This window comes from Heterocephalus glaber, unplaced genomic scaffold (assembly GCF_053883595.1).
Source record: "Heterocephalus glaber isolate CG9 unplaced genomic scaffold, H.glaber_assembly_v1.0 deba00001687, whole genome shotgun sequence".
Lineage (NCBI taxonomy): Eukaryota > Metazoa > Chordata > Mammalia > Rodentia > Bathyergidae > Heterocephalus > Heterocephalus glaber.
The window spans coordinates 10944103-10970060 of NW_028258412.1; the positions used below are offsets into that span (position 1 = coordinate 10944103).

The 25958-nt window shown below is 41.6% G+C and overlaps 1 protein-coding gene across 4 annotated transcripts in view; it reads right to left on the reverse strand.

The window, feature by feature from the left end:
- Myo1h (myosin IH) overlaps positions 1-24366 on the reverse strand; it is a 92743-nt gene extending 68377 nt beyond the window's left edge. For 3 of the 4 annotated variants that reach the window (XM_087198058.1, XM_087198056.1, XM_087198055.1), the window contains exon 1: positions 6425-6666. In XM_087198058.1, coding sequence (XP_087054184.1) covers positions 6425-6436 — 12 coding nt within the window. In that variant the 5' untranslated portion in view covers positions 6437-6666. Of the gene's footprint in view, positions 1-6424; positions 6667-13878; positions 13956-24242 lie in introns of those variants that run through there. The other variant, XM_087198057.1, reaches the window with a different exon arrangement.
- Between the last annotated feature and the right edge of the window lie 1592 nt (positions 24367-25958).

The following is a 25958-nucleotide window of genomic DNA, read 5'->3' on the forward strand; positions in this document are numbered from 1 at the left end:
CAGCCTCTTAGACTGCTGGGATTACAGGCATGTACCACCATGCCAAGCTTGCATTTGTGTTTTTTTACTACAACCTGTACCATCAGGTCAAGTGTGGAATTTTCCACTTGTGGCGTCATGTCAGCCCTCAAGTTTCAGATTTTACACAGTCTATACTTGTCAAACTTTAGCATGTAGCCAAATTAGCTGGTGAAATCCTATGAAAAATGAAGGTGGTGGGCCTACAAATTTGCATGTTTTACAGTAAATTACACTAGGTCATTTCTGTCAGAGTAGTCTAGGAACGTCCTTCTAACTCCATTACTCAAACTGTGGTCCATGGTCTGGCAGTTCCTGCATTCCCTGGGAACTGTTAGAAATGCAAAATCTCAGTCTCTGTCCCTAAATCAGAACTTGCATTTTAACAAGTTCTCCAGTGATTTCTGGATACTTTACTGTGTTTCCCGACTGATGAAAGTAAGACCCAGTCCAGTGACCTAGGAAAAATTTGAAAGTTAAATTAAGGAAAAATGAACGTAAGGAGGATCATCATTCCCCAAGGTGATATAAATGCAAAAACCAGAGACTGAAAACTATTAAACACTACTGGATTGAAAAGGGACTCACAGAGGAGAAAAGAAGCAACCAAGACCCACCAGGAGGGGCTCCTGCAAGCCCCAGCTCCAGGAAGCTAAGGCTTGTCGATCGCACAACTGTGAGGTTAATTCTTTCTTTTTCGGCAACTAGGATTTTTAGAGATGTTCCAACACTCTTTCCTCCATCTCAAATATCAGCTGCATGATTTCTCTTTTGTGACACTGAACTCAACAAGCTGGACAGGCCCCTGGACTTTGCTCTTCCTTCTGAAAGGTGACCCAAAAAGGCCTAATCTCAAATCTGTTAAAGACCTGGCTAGGCAGAACAAAACCAAAAGATACCACTGGTCCTCAGGATTCTTCTTCAGAAACAGACCTTCTCTGTCCCAGTGGTTAAATAAAAGCAAAATATATAAGCTCTTTAGCTGGACACCGGATATAGTTCCAGAGAATATTCATTCCCCAATGGGTGATTTCTTGGGCATCTAACCCAGGCATTGGGGGCTGGGATTGTGATATTGGATATTGTGGGTTGGAATTTTTATGGTTTGTGATGGGGGGAAAAAAAAGCTCGTAAGTGTAAATAAGAACTAAGAGGTATAATAGATACTGTGAACTAGAAAGAAAAGGGGCAAAGGGGAAGGGAAAGTGGGAGGGGTAGGGGAAAGGATAGAAGGGAATGGAATTAATATGAGAAAATGAAAAAATGGAAACAAAGTCTTTGTAAATAGGGAGGGATGGAGGGGTTGAAGGGAGGACAGGGGAAGGGGGAAAAATAAGAACCAAGAGAGTATGTAAAGGTGCAAATTTCCAATGAAGAATGTCATTATATTGTATACCTAAAATGTACCAATAAAATAAAATTTAAAAAAAGCTCACATAGCATCCATGAAGACAAATATTAAAAAAATAAAGATAAATTTTTACAATTATTTTGAAATTTTACTTTTCTGTCTTTTGCTATTACACTGAATAATTTGTGGTGACATAAAATAGGGAAATGAAAGAAAAAAATGTATATTTGTTTAAAAAGTAGTTATTAAAACCCTCCAATGGATATACATCTTTATAATTATACAATGATATCTTTTATTTACTATTTTAATTTAATTCTTTTGTTTGATTATAAAAGAATTCTTTTACACTCTGACTTTCTGTCTGGAGATGTGATCTCTCCTCAAATACCATGCTTGTGAGCTAAACAAATCTCTTTTCTTTTTTTTTTTTTTTGGTACCAGGGGTCGAACTCGGGGCCTTGTGCTTGCGAGGCAGATGCTGGAACCATGAGCTAAATCCCTGGCCCCAAATCTCTTTTCTTTATAAAGTCACCCAGCTTTGGGTATTTCATTATAAGGGTGAAAAACTAATACAATCACATTGGAAATTTGAGTCGTTCTAGTTGACAGGGACAATTATCATAGCAATAGGGGTTTTGTTCTTATTTTTCAAGCAAACCTAACATGTGAACAACTAATCAGCAAATGTATTATAGGTATCTACTGTGTGGAAGGCATGAGGAGGTAATTGGTCCCTGGAGTTTATAATCTTTTTAGAAATAAAATTACAGAAATGGTGAACAGGCAACAGTCTTGAACTCAGTGCCTAACATTTTAAGCAGTTTTTAAGCAGATGACAATTAAAAAAACATGGTTAATTGGAAAGTTATGTAAAAGAGTGTCATAAGTCCCTGGGGTGAAAATATGTGTGATTTGGTTTTTCAAGGTTTCAATATTAAATGCTTATTTTGCTAGTCAAAAGATAAGGTATACAGCAGAGGATGACTGGGGCAAAGTGTTCACATTTCTGCCTGACACAAGAAAGACACAGTGACCTGATTTAGATTCAACTCTGCTTTAAAAACCAGCCATCCCCAGCCCAGAAGTAAGGACAAGTGACTTCAAACAATGTGAACTGTGATTACAGAACAGAATGTAAATGTAAATGAACTTTGACAATGTAAAAATTATGTATTTTAAAAATCAGAAGTTTGGGATAGGGGAGGTGGGATAATGTGTGGTCTTATTGTCTCAGTATTTTCTAATATTCCTTTTTTTTGGTACCGGGGATTGAACTCTGGCCCTTGTGCTTGCACAGCAGGTGGCGAAACCACTGAGCTAAATCCTCAGCACCCTTGTCTCAGTATTTTTTAAAGTGTAAATTCTCTCCCTCCCTCCCTCTTTCTCTTTCTTTTGTGGTACTGATACCAGGACTGAGTTCAGGATCTTTGCACTGAGCTACATCTCCAGCCCTTTTTTTTTTTTTTTTCATATTTTTTATTTTGAGACGGTCTTGCTAAGATGCTAAGTTGCCCAGGCTGGGCTCAAACTTTTGATCCTCCTGCTTCAGCCTCCTGAGTAGCTGAGATTACAGGTATGCACCATTACCCTTGGCCTTTCTCAGTATTCATATCCATAGATCCTGTCTAAGATTGAAACCTTTGGTATAAGTGAGACTCTAACTTTTTAAAAGTAACTTTTTAAAATTTGGAAGCACAGTTTAATAAAACAATAGAAGAAACTTCACTTGAAATATACCAATTCAGTTTAACTTTGATATTTCTTTCACTGAATTTAAGTAGAATTTAATTGTTTTATAAGATAGAATAGATCAGCTAAATTTTCAAATCCTTATTAACTTTCCATCCTTATACATCTGTATGAGATATCTGGAATGATATTGATTAAATGTTACCAACAATAAAGTATTTCTAGGTTGGGTAATGTGGAATAATTTTCCTTTTTCTTTACCTTATACAATTCTGTATCACTAACATTTTAGAAATTAAATTGGGCATACCAAAATCAGTGGCAAAATTAAAAATGAAGATATCTGAACTAAGACCCAAGAAGCTTACCCAATTCAGTTATGTGCTGGCCCCAGTACTCGACTTGGATACCATTCTAGCTATCATTGAGTTGAGCCTGGCTATTCACCAGACACCAGAATGAGCTGGGAAAGCCACACTGAGCTTAATGAATCAGCACCTAAGACAGTGTAAACACAATTACTCTTGATTGTGGTAGTCCTTCCAAGGAATCTATGTGACAAAATGACACGGAGCTATGCACACATTGTATCATCCATCCTGATGTAGATGGGACACTAACTGAGAAGTATGTGGGGCCCTCTCTGTACTGTTTTTGCGACTTTTGTGAGTCTATAATTATTTTTATTTTTTTCTTCTGTGTACTTCATGTGTTTCCCCCCAAACAATTTATTTCAGGAAGAAGGCATGATCACATACTTGCAGCTGCTATTTTTTCTTTTCTTCTTGGTGTTACTGGGGATCAAACCTAGGGGTGCTCTACCATTGAGCGACATTCACAGCCCTTTTTATTTTTTCTTTTGAGACTGAGTCTCACTGAGTTGCTCAGGCTAGGCTTGAACTTTTGATCCTCTTGACTCAGCTTCCTGAGCAGTTGGTATTATAGGCATGTGCATGTATTATTTTATTTTAAAATGAAAACATTATTTTAAAATTAAAAAGTTTCAATTATTTTAAAATAATTTTTAAATTTATTTTAAGATTAAAAATTAAAATGACCCATGTTATAAAGTCATAAAAATATATTTGAGCCATGACAAAGTACTTATTGGAAACCTGGTGGCAGTCATCTACAAACACCAGACATGAACATGAGTCATGGTCTCTTCCTCAGTATCTAACCCCAGTGCTTACCAATTTCTTTCCAAGTGCCTACATGCCAATTAACTTGAAGAAAAGCAGCAATTGCCCAGAAGATTTGCATAAAGTGCACTTTTGAATGTACCACCCATGAACTGAATTTGCCAACATCAATCCAATGGTGTGAAGCGAGGGCTCAGTTACCACCTCAGTTACCATCTGTTCATATTGCTTTAGTTCTTCCTTGGGCTTTGCTGTCAAATCTAGGCCTCTCTGAGGACATGTCTGTACAGCAGCATCTCTAATGTTTCCAACACAGTGTTTTTTAACTTCTTACTTTGAAATAATAGTGGATATGTTACAGAAATAGTACAGAGAGATCCTGTGTACCCTTTCTCCAGCTTTCCCCAAAGGTAATATAACTATAGTGTCAGGAAACTGACCTTGGTTCAATCTTCAGATCTTACACAGATTTCACCAGTTTTTACATGTACTTATGTGCATGCATGTATGTGTAGTCCTATGTGATTTTGTCATGCATGTAGATTTCTACAGCCACCATGATAATGAAAGTGCAGAGGTTCTCCTTCACGCACAAGGACATGCTACCCTCCAACAGGAACACCCTCCCTTCTCTCCCTAACTTCTGGAAGTAACTTGTGTTTCATATCTATAACCATATTCTTTTATAACCATCATTCTTTTGAGAATGATGTACAAGTGAACTCATACACTATACAACCACTTGAAGTTGTCTTTTGGCCCCACTCAGAATGTCCTTGAGCTCCACCCAAAATGCTTACAGTTCCTTAAGTGATTTCAGCTGGAGATAATCGACAATTTGGTACATTTTGCCTTATGTCCTTCAAAAGGAATCAGAGAATTAATTTGTAAAGAAGGAGCACTTCCTTCATTTTAAAAATAGTCTAACTACATATAGATAAATCTGAGTATACACTTTGACATGAGTGTCATATAGCTACAGCATTAAGAAGTGCCGCATAAGCCCCTGCTTGAGGAAATACTCACCTATTGTATGTCTTCTGCAAGACTTGGGACAGTGAATATTCCTCTCTACCAAGCAACTACATTATTTTCTTTCAATGAAGCATGCTTCCCAGAGTTACTGTTTTGAGATGGAATGCAGCAATGGCAAGTGGAACCAGGACCTTGTTCTGGGTATTCAATACATTTCATTCAAGGTCAGTGCCATTTTGAGTTACCAGTTGCCAAGGCAACAGTATTCGGTGCTATAGAAATGGATAATTGACTGAATGGATCGATGACAGGCTGTAGCTAGAGTTTCTTCATGGTACATGAGACTTCTGTGGGCAGCTACTAAATTATTCTAACTGCATATATAAATGCTTCTGTAACCTTTGTGGCTGTCTAGAGAAAGAGAAGCAATCTGTCAACAAATAATGTTTTCTAAATAGACAATAAATGAGACTGCTATAAAAAAGAAAGAAAAGAAAAGCAAGCAAGCAAGCAAGCTTGTCCCTGTAAATCTTTATGCCTACAATTAATTCCTGGGAAGAAGCAATAGGTTTGACACTGAAGTTTCTTCTACCTCCACAGTAGAGTCATTTTCATTGTCTACTGTTTAGCTTCTTAAACCAACTATTACCTGGGATAATTTGGGGCTTATTGCATTTATATGTAAACAGAATGTATCTGGGATAATAAAGAAAATTTACAAATAGTCTTAGATGTAAAGGTGACTATTACCTATGAATCTCTTCAATATTAGGTCACAATCGTTTAAGGCTCCACCTGCACTAACACAGTAGCTGCAAGCCACATGTGGGTATTTAAATGAACAGAAATTAAGTAAATGTAAATTCAGTTCCTCAAACACACTAGTCACATTTCAGGCACTCGGTAGTCATTTGTGGTCTGTGGCAATTGCATTGGATGGTATAATTTCTATTAAATGGGTAGACCATTTCTATCATCACAGAAAGTTTAATTGGGCAGCACACCATTCTAGAACAATCTGAAATGAGTTAACAATTTTCCCCACACTCTGGTTCTTAATTATTTCACTTCCCCCAATCAAACAAGAGGTACACATCTTCTTGATCATTTTAAGTAAAATTTTTTCACCAAATAAATTTGGAATCTTATCTGTGAGCCCAGTTCTTTTTTCTCCATGCCAATTAGAGGCCCAATGTCATTGTCTTTTAGATCTGGTAGAGGAGAGGCCACCGTGAAGTCCCATTACCTTGGATTCCATTGTGCCTGGAGGGAGAGTGTGTTAATAACTATTCCACTTGAGCCATTCGGAACTTGCTTCCCACCAGCTTATGATCCAGAGACCCGTGACAGTCAGCAACAAGGTAGAGGTGACTCTAGCTGGCCAAGCAAAGCAGAGTTAATAATTCATGGTGGGAGGCGGGGCTGTCACCTTGCGGCTGCCCACCTGTGGGCATGCAGGGCCACTTCAGGGAGATAAGAAGTGGAAACCAGACCTCTCTTGAGATTATATTACAGCCACTGCTGATCTTTGATTAGTCCCTTTAGTTGCTGACTATTGACATAAAGGCAGGACCCTCAGGTTCAGTGCTAAAGATTAAAAATTCTCCCATCCCTAGATCCAGGTCTGTGGAATCCTGTTGAAATCACCTCATGGTTTCAATTGGAAAACTTTATACCCTCAAAATTCAGGGAGCCAAGATGACCAGGCAACTGCAAGATTCAAAATATGGAGACTTTGGCCTTTGCCAGGTTGGCTTTATTTTAATTTTATTACTATTAATTTTCAGATGCAAAAGTGATACATGCATTCATTCTTTTCATAAAATGAGAGGATATGGAAGGCAGTATAATTACAGATGACTTTAACATGAAGCTTAGAATTCACTCTTTCTAGGCCTGGACCTATTATTTAAAAATTTATTTTTAGAGAAGGGTTCTTTCAGTCAGCTTGTGGTACACACCTGTAATCCCAACATTCTGGGGGTCTGAGACAGGAGGATTACAAATCTGAGCCCCACTTGGGCAAGTGAGCAATTTGGCAAGAATAAGGGCTGGGGATTTAGCTCAGTGTGAAGGCCCTCAGTTCAACCCCCAATATGGGGCGGGGGGCGGAGAGAAATAGAGAGATAGAGACAGAGACAGAGAGACTGACAGAGAGAGTCAGGGAGAGACAGAGAGGAAGAGAGACACCAGTTGCTATGAGAGAGAGACTGACTTGCTATGTAGCCCAAGCTGGTCTCGAACTCCTAGGCTCAAGTAATCCTCCAACCTTGGCCTGCTTGGACTACTGGCATACCTGGCTCTTATATTTTCTATCTATAAAGTTGTCTTCTTTTTCTTTAGAAAACTTCCCATGCCTCACTCACCACCATTATACAAACCAGCCCCCAGTCCTGAGCCTAGTGCCTCGGTTAATAGTGTTCTGTGCACATTCACACCTGCGTACAAGTACACATTATATGTAGGGTGTGATCCTATGCACATATGTATGTATATTCTATACAAAGTTCCACAATGGAATGTTTTTTCACTCAGTGATACAGCTTGGTGATTTTTTTTCACTTCACTGCAATCAGATTTTTATTAGATTGTATTTAAAATCTTAAGATGCATAGATGCTAAAAAGAAACGGTTACATGAGATTATTATTCCCTGATATTTTCAATATGATCAAAATTCCTGCAGATTAATTTTTTGGTGCTGTATTGAACCAGGACCTGGTACATACTAGCCAAGTGCTCTACCAGTGAGCTACAATCCCAGCCCCTTTTATTTCATTTTGAGACAAGATCTTGCTAAGTTGCCCAGACTGGCCCACAACTTGTGATCCTCCTGCCTCAGCCTCCAGAATACCTGGGATTACAGGTGTGCACCAGTACACCTGGAAAATTCCTTCTCTTATAAAACAGGTGGAAGCAGTGGGTCTCATCTCTGAAGACACAGAGGAATCCAGGAATCAATGGAAGGTGATGTTCCAGACCCTCAGTGTCTCATGTCATTGATCTAGGATGAGGCCTGAGCATTGGGATAAAGAGCTTCCCAGGTGATCAAAATATATAGCCAGGTCTGAAAATCACAGCTCTACAGCAAGTTCTAAAGTATAAAGAAGCAGAACAAAAATGCTACAAGAAATGTGTCTGTGACTCTCATATTCTAGACGGCCCCAACCACAGGGCCACTGTTCAATAATTGACAAATAAAGTTCACGTCAGAGAGCCGTGTTTGATCACTAAAGTGGGTACATGTGTCCCTGGGATCTGTCACCACAGTGGCTGCCAAGAGGCCTGCATCTCCCTTGCTCTGGAACTCATTCTCTTGGAGCTGGTTCTTTCAGCCCACTGAGCCTCAGTTACCCTGCTTTCAAACCAGACCATGATGTTTAGTGTTTCCTGAACCTCAGCCACTGGTCACCATCAGCCTTAAATACAGAGCCCCAAGATTATATATCATTATAATGAGTGATATTGACTACTATGCACAGAAAGTCACCATAAAAATAATCAACAGCAATAGTAAAATAACTGTGCTGGAGGCAGAGGAAATAAAGTTATCCTCCCTTTCTTAGGGATGAAGATGGCCCAGCCTTCATGTCAGCCTCCATAATCATGTGAGACATTTCCCCTAATAATTCCCTCATATATATTTTTTTCTCTCTAATTCTATGGGTTCTTTTCTTCTGGAGATGCCTGAATGGCAAGAGCATAAATATGTTTATAATTTTTTGAACACTCTAATTGTGTGTGTGTGTGTGTGTGTGTGTGTGTGTGTGTGTATGTGGTACTGAGGACTGAATTCAGGGCCTTCATACTGAGCTATGCCCTAGGCCCCTTTTTACTTTTATTTTGAGACAGGGTCTCACTAAAGGTGCTACATTGCTCAGGCTGGGTTCAGACTTTTGGTTTTCTAGCCTCAGCCTCCCAGAGTACTAGGATTATAGGTATATGACAACACAACTGGCAAACACTCTATAATTTTTAACAAATTTATTTAGAAATGACTCAATATTTGTAATTAAATAGGTGACACAATTTATCACTGATTTGATTACAAAGGAAGAACTAGAAATATAAAGTATGTTGAAAATGTTTTATTTCTTCATATAGCAACAGGTGCTCTGGTGATATTTATTTCTATCAGGTGCACTGATAAATATTTAGTACCTACAGTGTGCCTAACTTTAGACACTGTGCATACCACACTGAACAAGAAAGATAAAATCATTTTGTATGATGATTCTTTATAACTTTTTTGTATTTACAAAATATATACATACATGAACTTAAATTTGCACCCCAAAATCAAATGACTCAATCTAAAAGTAGGCAAATGAACTGATTTGACACTTTTCATAAGAAGTACAAATGACTGCCTGCCCTGCAAGCACAAGGTCCTCAGTTCGATCCCCGGTACCAAAAAAAAAAAAAAATGTACAAATGGCCAATAAGTACATGAAAAATGGCCACTAGGAAAATGCAAATCAAAACAACACTGAGATTCCATCTTACTCCAGTCAAATGGTTGTCATCAAGGACACAAAAAAACACAACTGCTGGTAAAGATGTGGGGGAAAAGGAACCCTTCTCCATTGTTGGTAAGAATGTAAACTAGTGCAACCATTATGAAATTCAGTGTGGAGATTCTTCAACAAACTAAAAGTAAAAATTCCATGTGACTCAGCTATCCCTCAACTGGGTACATTCCTGAGATTTAAAGACATCATACTATAGTGATACATGCATACCCATCATTATAACAGCACAACTAAAATAGTTAAGCTCCAAAAATAGCCTAGATGACCATCAACAGAAGACTAATGAAGTATACATTGTGTAATGGAATACATTTTAGCCATAAAGAAGAATCAAATAATGTCATTTGCGGGAAAATGAATGGAACTGGAAACCATAAATTTAAATGAAATAAATCAGAGACAGGAAGATAAATATTTCATGGTTTCTCTTATATGAGAAACCTAAAACATAAATAAATAAAATAGTTAAATAAAGGAGAGATGATAAGAAACAAAAAGCAGGGGCCGGGGATTTAGTTCAGTGGTTCTGCAGCTTGCCTCGCAAGCACAAGGACCTGAGTTCGATCCCCGGTACAAAAAAAGAAAAAAGAAACAAAAAGCAGACTTGTTGGAGAAGGAGATCAGGGGTAGAAGAGAGCAAGTAAAGGATTTGAAAATGATCAAGATATGATATACAGTATAGACGTAGCAGTTCTCCCAAACAAAACAACTATGATATATTGCAAACATGCACTAATAAAAATAATAATTTGCACATATTATGAAATTCACCTATTTAGATACTTCAATTTTTTAGAATACTGACAAGGTTGTGTGATCATCACTACAGTCTAATTCCAGAATATTTTCATGAGCAAAACCTTGCATCCATCATCAGTTACACCCCATCCTGCCCATCTTAGCTCCAGCCACTGCTAATCTACTTTCTGTCTCTATAGCTTTCACACCTTTCAGCCTCTACAGGACCAACCAAAGAAAGCCAAGCATGTACCCTCATCAGTCACACAGGATGTCCAGCTGGTTAGTGACCTATAGCTTTCCCCAGGCCAGTATCCTCCAATCAGGGCACATTTGAAACCCTCCTTTTCCCCTCCACCATTGAGTTTTCCTGCTTCTCTCCCTGCCCTTGAGTCACTGCCAAAACACATGTACCATGGCTGACACTGACTCCCTTGCTTTGAATAAAATGCTTTTGCTTATTTTCATGTAGTTGGTCTTCATTTATTTCCACAATTGCTAGCATCATTCAGCCATTTCATCTAATTTTTATAGAAGAAGAAAAATTTCAGAAATTCTTACCAAATGTACTAAACATGTATGATAAATTCTCTACTGAAGATGTCTTAGTGGAAATGTTTCAACTACAGAGACATTTGAAAGCTATAAGTATTGATCTTTATTTTATTCAGTAAGGTCTTCGATAGTACTCTAATCATTGAAGTGATAACAATAGCTCCATGTGAAAATGTTACATAATCACTGGGAAGACTTTCTTTGTCCCTAAAAATTACATATAAAGTGATAAAGTACCACAATCAAGCCAGTCTTTTATGGAAAAATACAAAGTGTTTTGAAGGCCTTCTATAAACTTAAGCATCATAACAGGAATGCTCTGTCTCAAAAGGACAAAATTTTATTCAATCCACTTTAAAAAGCAATGGAAGGTTATAGGGCAAGAGGCCCAAGAGCTCTGAAATCTAACAAACTAGGTATGAGGTTGGTTTCTCTTACTTCTTAAATGAGTGGCTTTGGAAAACTGCCTGAATGCAGAGAAGCCTCATATCTGTTAAATGGGAATAAATGATATTGATTGTCTTTGGAGTAAATGATGTTATCAGACCATGAAGTCTAACATGGTCATCATTACACCACCGGATGGAAGCTGAGATAATGTCAGCTTCTCTCATTTAATAATAAATGATTATACAAGTGGCAAGAGACACAGACACACCCACTGAGGAGCATAAAATGCAACACAAGTAGATGAATCAATACAAATAATTGACATATCAGGCCAAGAGAAAGATGAGCAAAGAGCTCTTGGTGTGCAAGACCCATTTGGAACCTTCATGCAGGAGGAGTAATTTGAAATAGTCCTTGAATAGTCCTAAGGTGAGAAATGCTTTCCAGGCAAAGAGAAATAAAAAATGGCAGAAAAATCAGCAATGTTTAGCTTTGGGTAGAGTACAGGATACTTAAGAGGCTGACTAGACTGTTAAGTACTAATCAGTCTGCTGAGCTCCTTTATAAAGTCTTTAATGAACAGAGCCACATCTCTCTTTTCCCTTAACTTTATGCTGCAAACAGCTGAGACCTAATGTGCCATGCTTCCTTTCTTCTCTTTAGGAATCACACCCTTCCCTGTTAGCCAAGCACATGGCTGACCAAGTCGAAACTACATTTCCCTACATCCCTTGCAGTTAGATGTGGCTTTGTGATTTGGTTCTCAGAAATGGAACCTGAGCAGAAGTAATGTGTGCACTTTCTGTATCCCTTTCCTTAAAAGGAAATTGTTTGGCTTCTACCCCTCATTTTCCTACTTCTTAGGGGCTGGATTGTATACCTGGTGCAAACTGACTTTGTCCGGGCAGATAAGGAGGCCTCCAGGAGAGAGCAGAGCAACAAAACAGAAGAACTCAGGGATCCCAGATAGTCTTGTAGAACAGACACCATTAATGGAAGGGGGAATTAGCCTCTAACTTCCTTCATTCTTCTGATATTTACTGTATTGTCTGATCTCTAATCTTCCACATCTCCAATTTCATGTAAGACAATGTCTCCATGCTTCAAAGAATTTTCACGACCTAGAACTCTGCTTCACTTCTGACCATAGCAATTGGTTCAGGCATGGGCATGTGACCAATGCTTGGCCAATGAAAGCTCTGCATCACCTCTGACCACAGTGATTGGTCTGGAAAAGGGGTAAGTGACTCATGCCAGCCTAACAACAGTTCATTCTGGAATGTTTTTAATTACTGGAAGGAAAAAAATCCCTATTTTCTCCACTGAGAGTGCTAAATGGTAAGAAGTTAGCCTGTGGTACCTGGAGGCCATCTTAAGGAGGGAAGCTTTTCAGAGAATACCAGAGAGTAACTTGAGCTGAGAGAGTGCAAGACCCAGGTGGTATGAGTACTGAACCCCTGGATCCAGCCAAGCTTTTTCAGAAGTGCAATCTAACAATCAAGCAGTTTAAGCTGGACTTTTGTCCCTTGCAATGTCTTAATGAATACAGATGAAGTTCCAGAGGATGTGGTGACAAAGGTTGGTTGGGAAGGAAGTTGGCAAGGTGAATTGAGAGGTGAGGGAGGACTGAGGAAAGGAAAGGTCGAGGGCTCAGTGGTGGCAACCTATGGCACATGTATTGTTTTTCTTTTAAGACAAAAGATATTAATGTATGAGTTGTTTTTTCTAAACTAAAACTTAAGTATTCAGGTTTAATCATGGTGTTGGCACTTTGTGATAAATAAGTGGGTTTTGGGTTGCAGTTTGGGCACTTGTTTCTAAAAGGGTTGCTATCACTGGTCTAGGTGACTGGAGGATGTTTCTTAGGGGCTTAGAAGTAGAAACGAGATGTGAGAGACATTATCAAAGGAGAAGATAATGAATTCATATTAGAAGAGTCAGGGAACATAACTGTTTCACTTAATGGTTTTAAAAATTAAGAAGTTTTCAGAAGAAATAATGTTGTACTTAAAAATCTAAGACAGTATGGAAAAACCTCTGCAATTAATGAGAGCTCAGCAATGTGGCTGAATGCAAGATAAATACATGAAACAAAATTTGGCTATACATTTTCTAGTAAAAAATAGAAAGAAAAGTATCATCCATATAGACAAGAAAATATCAGCCCAGACATAAAAAAAAAATAAACGTTAGCCTTATAAAGTTCAAAGCATTGCTAAAAGAGATAAAGAGATGGCTTGAATATTCATGATGAAAAGAGTGAATATTACAAATTATAAAAATATGATAACTTATGTCAATTATCTCCCAATTAATATTTAGTTACATTTACTGTAATTATAATACATATGTAAAGGTATTAAAATTGGCAAAACATTATTAAGTTTTTGAAGGAATAAACATGGTAATAGCTAAGGAAAAAGATTAGTATTTGTCCTACCAAGATAATAAAATTCATTCTATAAGCTTAGTGTGGTGGCACATACCTGCAATCCTAGCACTCTGGGAGGCTGAGACAGGCGAGTCACAAATTTGAGCCCAGAATGAGCAACTTAGGGAGACCCTGTATCACAATAAAAAATAAAAATAATAAATGACTGGGGAGGTAGTCTAGTGTGAAGGCCCAAGTTTCAATCCCCAGTACCACACACAAAACAAAAACAAACAAATAAAACTTATTCCACAGCTCTAAAAGTTCTATAATGTTTTTCTATATGATTGGGCACTCCAGAATACTGTTTATGAAAAACCATTAAGTTGTTCAAGTTAAATCAGTGAATTGTCTGATACATGACTTGAACACTGGCTACCACTAATGAAAAATTGGTGTTTGGTGATGAATCCTAATACAGAGTGAGGCAGGGACTGGATTGATGGCCTTTCATGTCTGGATTGTGTGAATGATCATCATGAAGTCCAGAAGGGCTAGAGAAGCCAGGTAGGATTCTCATATGCAATCACCCATGTGCTTCTTCTTTTTTTTTTGTATTAAATGCTTTTATTGGTACATTGTAGGTATACAACACAATTACATTTCTCATTGGGAATTGTACCTTTACATAATGCATTTTGGTTCTTATTTTTTCCCCATTCCTAGCCCTCCTTTCATGCCCTCCACCCTTCCCTATTTACAAAGACTTTATTTCCATTTTTTCCATTTCTAAGCATTTTTCCTTTCCCTTCTTTCCTTTCCCCTGCCCCTCCCACTACCCCTACCCCTTTGGACCTTTTCTTCCTATTTTGCATTATCGATTATTCATTCTAATCATTGGTACATTTTAGGTATACAATATAATGACATTCATCATTGGAAATTTGTACCCAAGTGCTTCTTAAAGAATATTTCTGGTGGGCCTACTATGTGCTGTGTACAAGGAACATGGCAATGAGCAAAATGAATGGGGTGTCTGAGCTTAGAAAGCTTACAGTCCCACAGGTCCAGGAGTATGGTGAGGCCCAAGAGATAATCAATCACCTTGGGTGCAAAATTTAATGCAGGATAATAAAAACCTCAGTAATTCTATCTGTGAACTTGGGCAGCTGAAACAATGTATTATAAACTAAGTGACTTAAAAAGTAGAAATGAATTTTCTCACAGTTCTGGAAGCTGGAAAGTCAAAGATCAAGGCTGCTGATTTAGTTTCTCATGAGGGCTCTCTGTTAGCTTGTAGATGGCCACCTTTTTCCTTGCTTCACATGGCTTATTCAAAGAATCTTTTTTTTTTTTCATTAAAAAAATATGCATACTTCGGAAGAAAGGGGGCCAGAGATAGAGAGACAGAGAAGGAGGGAGAGATGGAGATTTCTGGTGTCTCTTCTTATAAGGTCACTAATCCTATTAGATCAGGGTCTACCCCATATGCTCTCATTTAGCCTTCTTACAGGCCCTATGTCTAAATATGGTCTTGTTAGGGTTAGGACTTCGATCGAAGAATGGTGGTGAGAAGGGTATGCCATTGTGAAAATACTGGGTCAGATTGTGGTGGAAACCCACCCCATCTCTGGATTGCAACTGAAAGACTTCTAACTGATAAAATGGGTGACACCTGATGCTAGAGAAACTAACATTTTATCTCAGCTAAAACTTTACTTCAATGTGTTTATTTTAAGAATAGAGAAAATGTTCTGGGTGCAGTGGAATTCATGGGCCTCTAACCTCACTCCAACCAATTCCTTGCTTCACTCTACTTTCCTGCCCTGCTCATACCCAGACTTAGTTGTTTAGGTCAGTAGCAGCTCTTGGGATGTGAACAACATTTTAAAGACACCATTCATCTGATGGTGGCATCATTTCTGTTAGACCCATGGTGGCAGCAGGCTGGGGCTGATGCAAAGAACCATTTCACACATGTGGACCACTGGGACCAGGTCCAGGAGTGACTCCTAAAACTGACAGCAATGTGTCATGCCAGACCAGGAGGCCACCTGTAACATCCTGACATATTTTTTTAGCCTACTTATGGCATAAGCCATGACCACCAGTCCACAATCCAACAGGAACAGCAGGCATCATCTTTACACACTGTGGCAAGATATAGCTGACCCATCCACAAAAGGACAAACTACTCGAGGCCCCACTAAGTTGTCCCCTACCTTGATTTAATGCGTACTGTAATTTAATGCTTTCGGTAAATAAACTCTACAGTGTAGCACCTGGATACACATCTTGGGCACAGGTGGACTTTTAGAAAGACAGTACTCTACTTCAACACTGTCTATCAAGCAACAGTAAACAAGATGATGGGATCTTAGAGAAAGGTTAGACAATACATCCATGGAAAAGAAAAGAGAGCCCAGAAATAGAGCCACATAAATATATCCAACTGACATATAATACTGGAATGAAAGCAAAAACAATAAATCGAACCAAAGGCATTTTCAGCAAATGGCACAGTAGCACTCAGACAACCTTGCTATCAAGCAGACCAATGTATGGGGAATAACAGTCTCAGAGAGAAAGGAGATTAAACAAAGGGAGAAAAATACTCATAGAAATAATGGCTGAAAAATTACACTTTTGTTATAAAACACTGATCTACAGATTTCCTCTCTTTGAATAAAAACAAACACACTCATTCCTAGCCACATCACAATCTGTGCAGTCAGAGAGGGAATCTTAAGAAGTTAATATATTATTATAATTTCACCAGACTAAATAAGCATAAAATTGCAACAGATCTCGAAAGGATATTGTATCTTCTGAAATCAATGACAATTGAAATGCAGAACTTTGATAACTTTTGTACACACACATGTCCCCCCACAAACACACCCACACTTTGATAAATCAATCTAGTATTTTAAATCTAAGAGTGAAACTTTCTTGCCATTCTAAAGCCTTTGTTTAGTACTTCTTGTTAGGTAGTAGTGCTGGGAGGCTTTGCTTATGAATATGTTCACTTCTTCTTCATGATTACATTTTATTTATTTATTTTTTGGTACCGGGGATCGAAATTTTTCTTCACTATTAAAGGACAGATTTTCTGAGCAAGGAATCTTTGGTTGAAAAATGTTGTCCTTTAACCTCTTTGGTTGTCCCACTCCACCGTCTTCCTCCCACTGTTTCTGAGTGGATGACAATCACTAATCTAACTGCAGTGCCCTCGTACACGAACAGAAGTTTTTCTCTGTTGCTGTTAAAAAGATTTTCTATCTGAAGATAGTGAAATTAATTGTAAAAATTTCACAAGATTTTTATTCAAAACTCAGTGCAACACAAGTATACAAGAAGTATCAGTTCTGCCTGAATTGATGCAATGCCAAGAGTGTACTCTGGGAAAACTGAAGTTGCAGAAAGAGGAGACCCAGAGCGGGATAATCCTGCTCTGTCTGGTATTTGTGCAATACCAAAGTGCCAGAGACAACTCCACATTTACAAAGCTATGTACTGTACAAAGCTATGTACCGTAGCTCAGGCAGAGCCCTCCAAGGAAGTAGTGACATCTTGGTTTCAGGGGGACAACCCTGTCAGGGGGAGCCCGCAACTGGCCTTGATCAGAAAGGCCCAGGCAGGAAGGTAGAGGAGGGGCATGGTTGGGCCCTTCAGTCTCCCTTCCTCCCCATGCAGAGCTGTGTGATGCAGGCCTGGCACTGGTCCCTGGTCTCTAAGGGAACCCTCAGGGCTCAATTGCATGAGGGTTACAGTATACTTCAGATGACAGTTTCTCTTTCTTATAAAAAGCGTTCATGACACATGGGTGAGCTCAAGTTCCATGATCTAGAACTTGTCATCCTTGCCTTTGGGTGTGGATTGGTGCACTTCATCCTGTTATTTCCAGACTAATCTATCCTACCCCCCAAAAGTGGAAAAAATAACACTGGAAAGGTAAGAAACTCTTGGCCAGATCACAATAGACAATGATCTCTCTTTTTACTAATCTTTTCTACTTTTGTAAATCAGTAGAGACACTTGTAAGAGGGGAAATCTAGAACACCATTCTTTCATGATAGGTCACAGGGCAGGGGTGCACGTGGGCCCTGGGACATCCGTCAGAGACTCTCAGACCATCTGTGTGGTGTGGTGGAGGTGCTCGGGTGGAATCAAATACTGTGACTCAGTCAGTGGCCAAGAGCTGGGGACCTCTGGGAAAGGAAAGATTCATCAGTCCCCTTGGCACAGCAGCTGCCTCTGGACCTGGCTTCTAGGTGCTGTGCTGTGCTGAGCCCCTGAGTGCCTCTGTGAGAGGCTGCTGATGCCTCTGGCCCCTGGAAGCAGAGTCCTACCTGGCATCTGAGATGCACTGGTAGAGCTAAGCTTCCTGAGAAGAGGCACTGTGATTGAAGATACACATGGCGGAGCTCGTGTGGAGCATTTTTTTATTTTCCAAAAGAGAAAAAAATTAGCCACTTGAGGAATGAGCACTTGTTTGTTAAAGGCAGAAAGTCCTACTATTTAGGAACGTGTGGTGTTTGCATTTTCTAGGGGGAGGAGAGGGGGAACTGGGGCTCACCTCACTTTCTTGTCTCTTAGCCCCCACGGAGAAGAGGCGGAACAAGAGCAGGGAGAAGAGCTGCTCTCTGAAAGGTAAAGCTCTGTCCCTCAACTTGCCCTCAACTGTCCCTGAGTGAACAGGCCCACATCTCTGTGCATATCAGCTGGGGAGGCATGAGAGGGAAACTCCTGGGAAGGATGTCTGAGGGAGACATTTCCTAGGCCCTGTACTGGGCCAGAGTTTGGACGATGTCCAGGAGGGGACAGGGAGGGTCATGGTGAAGCAATACTACCTGGATCTGGAGGTGGGACCACCAGGTCTCATGATGGACAAGCTGCTTTGCTCTGCTGTAGCAGACTCCACTTTGAAATGATCTGTCCTTTGTCCCCCATGAAGCTGGTTGTGAGGACCATGGTGCTTGGTGCATGTGGAAGGACCCTGTAAGTGATAAAATGCAGCCCCTCCCTATACCTTGGTATTGCTGTCAGTGTTCAGGTGGACTTGGACACTGACGGTGCCCTCCAGGTCTTCTCTTGCATGTTGTCCACAAGGAACATTCATTCCACTCAGCCTCTTGTGAGATCCCAGGCCCCTCCCTTCTCTGCCATAACCTAGTTTCCATTTCCAGCTTATGGAGGACTGCCTGTAGGAAGTGGTGACTCAGGATGAAGCTTTACCTCTGCAAAGACTAGGATCGTTCCACTTTGAGGTCCTCCTTCCTACCAGGACCTATGAAGTTAGTTGAGGGACTTGGCTGGAGCCAGAGGGAGACTCCATATTGGGATGGCTTGTTACTAAAGCCACTGGAGGAGGGCAACAAGGGCTTTCTGAAGTTGGGGTGTGGGGCATTGCAGGGGTTGTAGGCCCACCACAAGTGCCCACTCTGCCTGTCTACTGGCTGCAGCTTGTGCCTCCTGTATCCTGAAGGCCCTCACGGGAGCTCTGGGACAATAGAAGATGTGGAAATGCCTCAGGGGAGGTGTTCATACCAGGGCCTGCTAGAGGCCACCCATCACATAGCTACTAGGTAGAAGATCCTTCTCCTAGAACTTTGTCCCCATCACTTTCACCAGCTTCTGGGACCCGGCAGCCTCTGCCTCTGGTGGTAACTCTATCATCAGTTGATCATCAGGAAGACCAGCTTGGCTTGATGAAGATCCCACAAAACCCCCTTCTCCGGAACTCCTATTTGCCATCTCTCATCACAGCCAACTCAGGCTCTGACACCTCTCACTGCCCCATTTCCTTCCTCTCCTGGTGGAGGGCAACTAACAACATCTTGTGTTTCTCCACCTGGGCACCCAGCAAATCTCAGCAAAGTCATCTTTCTTACCACCAACCAGATGTTTTGTCATGGAGCAACGCCACCTGCTGGCAGGTAGAGGTTGGGGGGCCTCTGTTTCATCAACCCCAAAGCCCAGAAGCTATTGGTAATGGTGTTCACCAATATAGTGCTAATAATGTGGAAGAACCAAGAAGAGGAGAGGTTCTTTGTCCATCCAATGAAGCCAGACCATCCTCTGGAGTTTCTGCAGTACATGTTAAGGTCACTAGGTGACAAATGAGACACTTCTACACAATGCTTCTGGAAACTGAAAGACAAACCAGAGCTGTTTCCCAGCTCTCAGCAGCTCTCTTCCTGCATAGTCTCACAGGACCATTAAGAGCAAGAACGCAGGGCCGGGGATTTAGCTCAGTGGTTCCAGTGCCTGCCTCGCAAGTGCAAGGTCCCAAGTTTGATCCCCGGTACCAAAAAAAACCCAACAAAACCAAACAAAAACTCCACTACCACCACCACCACCACAACAAAAAAGAGCAAGAATGCAGGCAGCTCCTTGGGGATCTGCTGCATTTTCACAGAGAGTCCCTTGTGGCTACTGCCTGAGTCTGTAAGCTGTGTCCCCCTTCACAATTCAAATGTATAAAATTCCATGAAGTTCCAACCCATTTCTGACTTCAACCTCAAGCTGAAGGACCACTACAGCTTTTCCAGCCTCAGCCTTCACCCCATCACGTGGCCTAGCCTCAATTATTGACATAAAACTTGCTCCATTCTCTGCTTTAGGTTGAGACTCAGGCCCAAGTTGCATGCTCTCTCCCAAACCCACCACCACCTTCTTCTTCCCAGATTAAGGTCTGTACAACAACTTGCACTACCTCTCAGCACAAGGGACAGTCTTTTCTTCCAATGCAAAATCATCATGTGGAATGGTTCTTGCAGAATCACTTGAAATGCCTCACCTCTGAGCTCCAAAAACCTCAGGAAACCATTAGCCAACCCATCCTCAGGGCAGCCAGACCTCCTAGATCTTTACGTCTCCCTCCATCCTTCCTAGGGTTTCTAAAAGCCCTCAGCTCCAGCAGGGACCAGAGCAGGACAGTCAAGAGAGGTTCATCAGAGATGAACATCTACCCTACCCTGCCTTCAGCTTCCAAGCATCTCAGAAACTGAGACAGCCTCAGGATAGATTCCCAGAGAAGTGTCAGGACCATGCACAGGACAAACATGGGCCCACCCAGCCCACTCAGCCCTCCACACCTGCTTGTGAAAGTAGAAAAGGTGTACAGAAGATGAGACCTTGGTGTGGTGGCAGCTTCTTTAAGAAGGGCCAAATTACTTTTCAACAACAGGACATAAGGGATATTCTACAACAAGACCCAGTGAGGGACCCAGAAGATCAACTCCATAGTCTACAAAACACCTCACAGAATGTTGGGGGGGTGTATGAGAAAGATTCACCAAGTGACCTCATGAAGCCTGAGAAATGTTACTTAGGAAGTCACTTCTCTTGGGGCCTGAATACCAACCACCTGGCAAAAACCATATGGTCCATCTGGACAGGAGTTTGTCACAGCTCCATGAGGGCATGATTTCTGCATGTATGCAGAGATACTAGTTTGTTGCCAAACACATTTTCCCCAAGTCCACCCCTCCCCCACCTAGCATGCTCAGAGCCTGGAAACCTGTGTGGATACTTCTCCAGACCTTCCCTTCCTTGATTTGAAAATTTGCCTGTGGCTTGAAGCAACCTTTAAAAGGTCTTGGTCAAGGAGCCAGTTGGCTCCACACTTTCTGGTCCTTAGATCAGAAATGTCCCCATAGGTGAGGCTCAAGACATCCCTTCCATAGTCTTCCTTTTCCTCCTGGACTCCTGTGACTCCAGGGCTAACTTCATTGCCAAAGTTGGAACTTTCTTCCAAGAACTTCCTCAGAAAGTTTCAAGACAGAAGATAACACACATGGCAGATCAACAGCAAGATGTCTGGTCCAACTGATGGGGGGGGGCAGATCAAGAGAGCAGGAAGAGAGATTGGCAGGAGTGAGGCCCTCCCATGCCTTTGAGTGGAGTCCTTCTGCTCAGGTCAGGGAAACAGACACCATTGGGAGGAAGTCTTTCCCATGTCTGCCAGAGAAGAGAGGCTTCTCCAGAAAGCCATGTCAAGAAAAAGACAAAGCATGTTCTACAATGTCTTAGCCCTAGTAAAAAAGGCAAAGGGCAGGAAGATGTCCTGCAAAAAGCCAAGTCTCCAGCAGCTATTACTCAGAGCTGGGTGTCAATCACAAGCCAACTGTTCCTGGACATTGCAGCAGTTGAAGTCTAGGTGCTCATGGCACTTGGAAAGATTCTGGTGGAACAAGCAAGGACCTCTCATGGAAGGGCTCTGCCAGAGGCACTCTGACACAGAGGAGCCCAGGAACCTGTAGACAGGTGTTCTCACTACCACAGGGATCCATCTAAGCCCAACCAGAGGAGTGTGCTGGTTACCAAGCCACAGCCACTTCTCCAGAGTGGGTGGATCAGAGACAGGGACAGCAATCAGGTCTTGCAGCCTGGGGATCCACTGCTCCCCTTGAAGTCCCTGCCAGCAAAGGCCAAGGTGGGCAGATGCCACAGGTCACCTCGATTCTCACCCTATATAGTCTCTTCAAAGAAGCCTCCTTTTTTGACAACCAGATAAGCTTTCTCATGCCTTTCTTCACAGGCAAAGTTTACTGCCAGAAAAAAAGGTAACACATCTAGAAAAAAAATTTTGTCTCCTGTGAGCACATTCTCTTCTGTTAATGTCTTCTTCCAGTCAAGATGTCTACTGGTTCCTAAACATGTGTTCTCTCCTCAGAGGTAGTGTCTCCTGTCTGTGTCCTGCTAGGTTTGGAAAGCATCTGTCTTTGTTCACAGAAGGTTCTAGAAGGGACAGAGCTTGCAGAGAAGTGACAGTAGCATTAAGTTCACACCCTCACTCTCAACAGGGCCCATAAAGTGTTCATCATTTGGTCATTACAGAAGCCAATAACAGAAAATCCTTGGGACATGTCAGGATGACCAACCCTACAAAGATCCTTCCTCAGGATCTGGCTCACTTGACCTTCCCTGTTTTCTCTCCACCTTGAAAGTCACGCAGCTCTAGGTTTGGGTGTATAGAGCCACCCTAGGGCCCAACAGCTTTACATGTCACAAAGTGGTCATGAGAGTGTAGGGTGGGTAGAGCAGTGGAACTGGGTTTACAGGTGGCAGTCTTGTCTCTACTGGACTTCTTGTGAGTAACAGTGGTTTGCCTGCCAGCCCTGCTCTGCTTGATGTAGGCTGCGAGGGAATGGGCCCCACCAGCCCCTTTTATGTCAGCCTTGATGACATTGTCCTTCCCTGCCTCTGCTTTCCTTGCTGTGTAGAGCAGCAGTCAGGATGGAACTTGCAAGTCTGCACGTGGACGGGCAGGAGGTGTAGAACAGCTACTGAGGGCTGAGTTGCCTTGGCCCTTAAAGTCACCTGCCTTTCTTCTTGGCAGGAATCTGTGTGCAGGAATCATTCAAATATGGGGCAGGGTTGGTCCAGGGTGAAATATGGGAGAATGGTTGGAAAAGATTTAGCCAAGCAAGGAAGCAGAGGAGTATGTATGACAGAGGGTAGCATAAAAGGTGTCAAGCATGGGAAGCTCCTGCCCATGCAGTGCCAATAACCAGACTGGAGGAAGGAGACATCACAGGCTGGGCTGCTTGCCCTGTCCCTACCCCAGGGCTCTCCCTACTCTGCAATCTAGACCATAGGCCAGGCAAGAGAAGCTCCTTTTGCACTGATGCAGTTCCAAGAGGAAGCAGAGCCTTCAAGCAGGAAGATAAATTTCTTAACATTATAGTTCATAAGTCTGTATGTCATCACCTCTTGAATTTTAGAAAGAACCAAATTACAACTGCTGGAAACGCCAAGGATAGGAAATGCATGAGTGTCACTCCCAGTGTGGTGACCTTTACATGGCCTCAACACTTCTCCTAGGAAAGAGATCAGGACTTTAAAAGGACACAAGATGAGCCTGGGTCAGAAAGGAGGCTCTCAGCTCAAATACTGGCCTGTCCTGAGGACCACCAGGACATTACACAACCAGGATTTGTACACACAAGAAGTGATCTGTCTAAAATGTAGGTTTTGGGCTGGGGATGTAGCTCAGTGGCACTATGCCTGCCTGACAAGCACAAGGTTCTAAGTTTGATCCCCAGTACCAGAAAAAAAATGTAGTTGTTTAACAGGTTAGAGGGACAGGCCAGGAAAGGACTATCTTGAGCCTTCTCCTCCTTCCGGCCTAGGTTTTCTCTTCCCAGGGCCCACTCACATGGTGAAGTAGAAGGCTCCAAAGCAGGGAGAGGAGGGATTTGTTAGTTTGCTTTTTGTTGCTGTGACCAACTACCTGAGAAAAACAACTGAAAGGAGGAAAGGTTTTATCTGCTCACAGTTTCAGTCCATGTTCAGTTGGCTGCAAGGCAGAAACATCCTGGCAGCAGGGTGTGGTGGAAGAGAGCTGCTCACCTCATGGCAGGCAGGAAGCAGAGAAGTGGACAGAGCATGCTTGTGTTTAGATAAGGAGAGATCTGCTTGTTATCTCCAGGGACAAGAAGATTTGCTGCAGAAATCACAGCAACTGCTCACCTCAGTAAGCCTTCTTTAAGCTGCAAGTACTTCAGCTTCAGGATGATCAAAATACCATCCTGTGAGTTCCCCCAAATGCCAGAGTGAATACAGGTAGGTCTTGCAGATGGTTTCTGAATGGAGCTGTCACAAGAAAAATTGTGAATAGTAAAATTTAACAATTGAAGGAGAAATGGGATCTACTCCAGAGAGTACTCCAGACTCATCTGAGTTATTACTTTTCTTTACTTAACACAAATGTGTTATTGAAAGATTGCACGTGGGAGACTGAGACCTTGCTCAGATGCCTGATCTCTGCAGCACATCTGCATTGCTCATCACAACCCATGTTTGCAGAGACTTCCAAGGTCACAGTTTTAAAGGGCAGAAGGTAAGTTTATCTCAGAAGAAAAGACTAGAAAGAGGGGTTGTCTGGAGCTGTGAGGAGAGAACAGGGTATGGAGAGAAGATGATTAATTGGTACAGGTAGATAGAAGAATGCCAGAGTCCAGCTCCAGCGGGTTCAGGTCCTGAGAGGAGGTGTGGAGTTGGCAATGAGAGAATGAGACAGACACTGAATGGAGGGTTGGCAGCTCAGCTTGCCTGCCTGAGTTATACTGAAATCACTTTACTTATATACGTTTTGATTACACAAGGCTTTGGTAAGCACGTGGGTCCATACACAGTGTGTTTTCATACAGAGTTAAAGAAAAGCTGGTATCTTCTAAAGAACTATTTTAGACCACCCAGTTCTAAATACTCTTCCGGGTTCTAGTGAACTCTTGCTAACTTATCAGATTTACATTTGAGGAATAAGAAGCATTTTAGCAAGGTCAGGCTACCTCATTAGGCCAAGTTTCATTAGATCTCATTGTTGTGTGCCTTGCGGTTATATAGGTGTTGGCCAAGGGTGACCTTCCAAGAGCCATAACTGCATCATGAATTTGTTGATGTCCCAATTTCCCTTTGTACAGTCAGGGCATATGGATGTCAGGTCCCCACTACTCATGGAGGTATGAGTGAGGGGCTTTTCTGTAAATGGATTTACAATTTCTTCCTGTAATCCCGGCCTCGTAACCATTTCTGAAGTACTGACTTTTATCCTTTCAGTGATTTCCCAGGGAGTACAGCACCGAGGTAATTACTACTGTGGAAAGCGAAAGCAAAAGACGGAGTCGTGGTTTCAGCCATAGTCTCGGTTTCACTGGAGCTGTGTTAAGCAGCAAGATTGTGACCATGACCTGCGCCAGAAGAATAACTTTTAAAGTTCTATACCATATCAGGTGACTATGGTTCACAACAGTTACTGTGACTGTATATTTGAAAAATACCCAGTAGAGAGCATTAAGAATGTTCTTAACTAGGGGCTTCCAGGCCGCCATAGCCCTGCTCCCAGTGTGAGGAGGTGAGCCATGCAGGTGCCAACAACACCCCCCTCCCCTGCATCAAAATGAGAAGACACATAAACAAGTCTCAAAACCAGACTTCCAGATCACCTACAGCAACCCCAAAGGGAAATGAGATGGAACACTCTGATACTCAACCACCTGGACTCCCTGAACTGGCAACAAAAGAGGATCTGGAAAAAATGAAATCAGAAATAATTTATCAGATAACAGCAGAGATTGTGCCCATAGTGCAGGACATGATTAATAAACCTAGAGAGGAATTGAGGAACATGATGGAATCCCAACAGAGGAAACAAATGGAATCCACAAAACAGATGCAAACAGATTT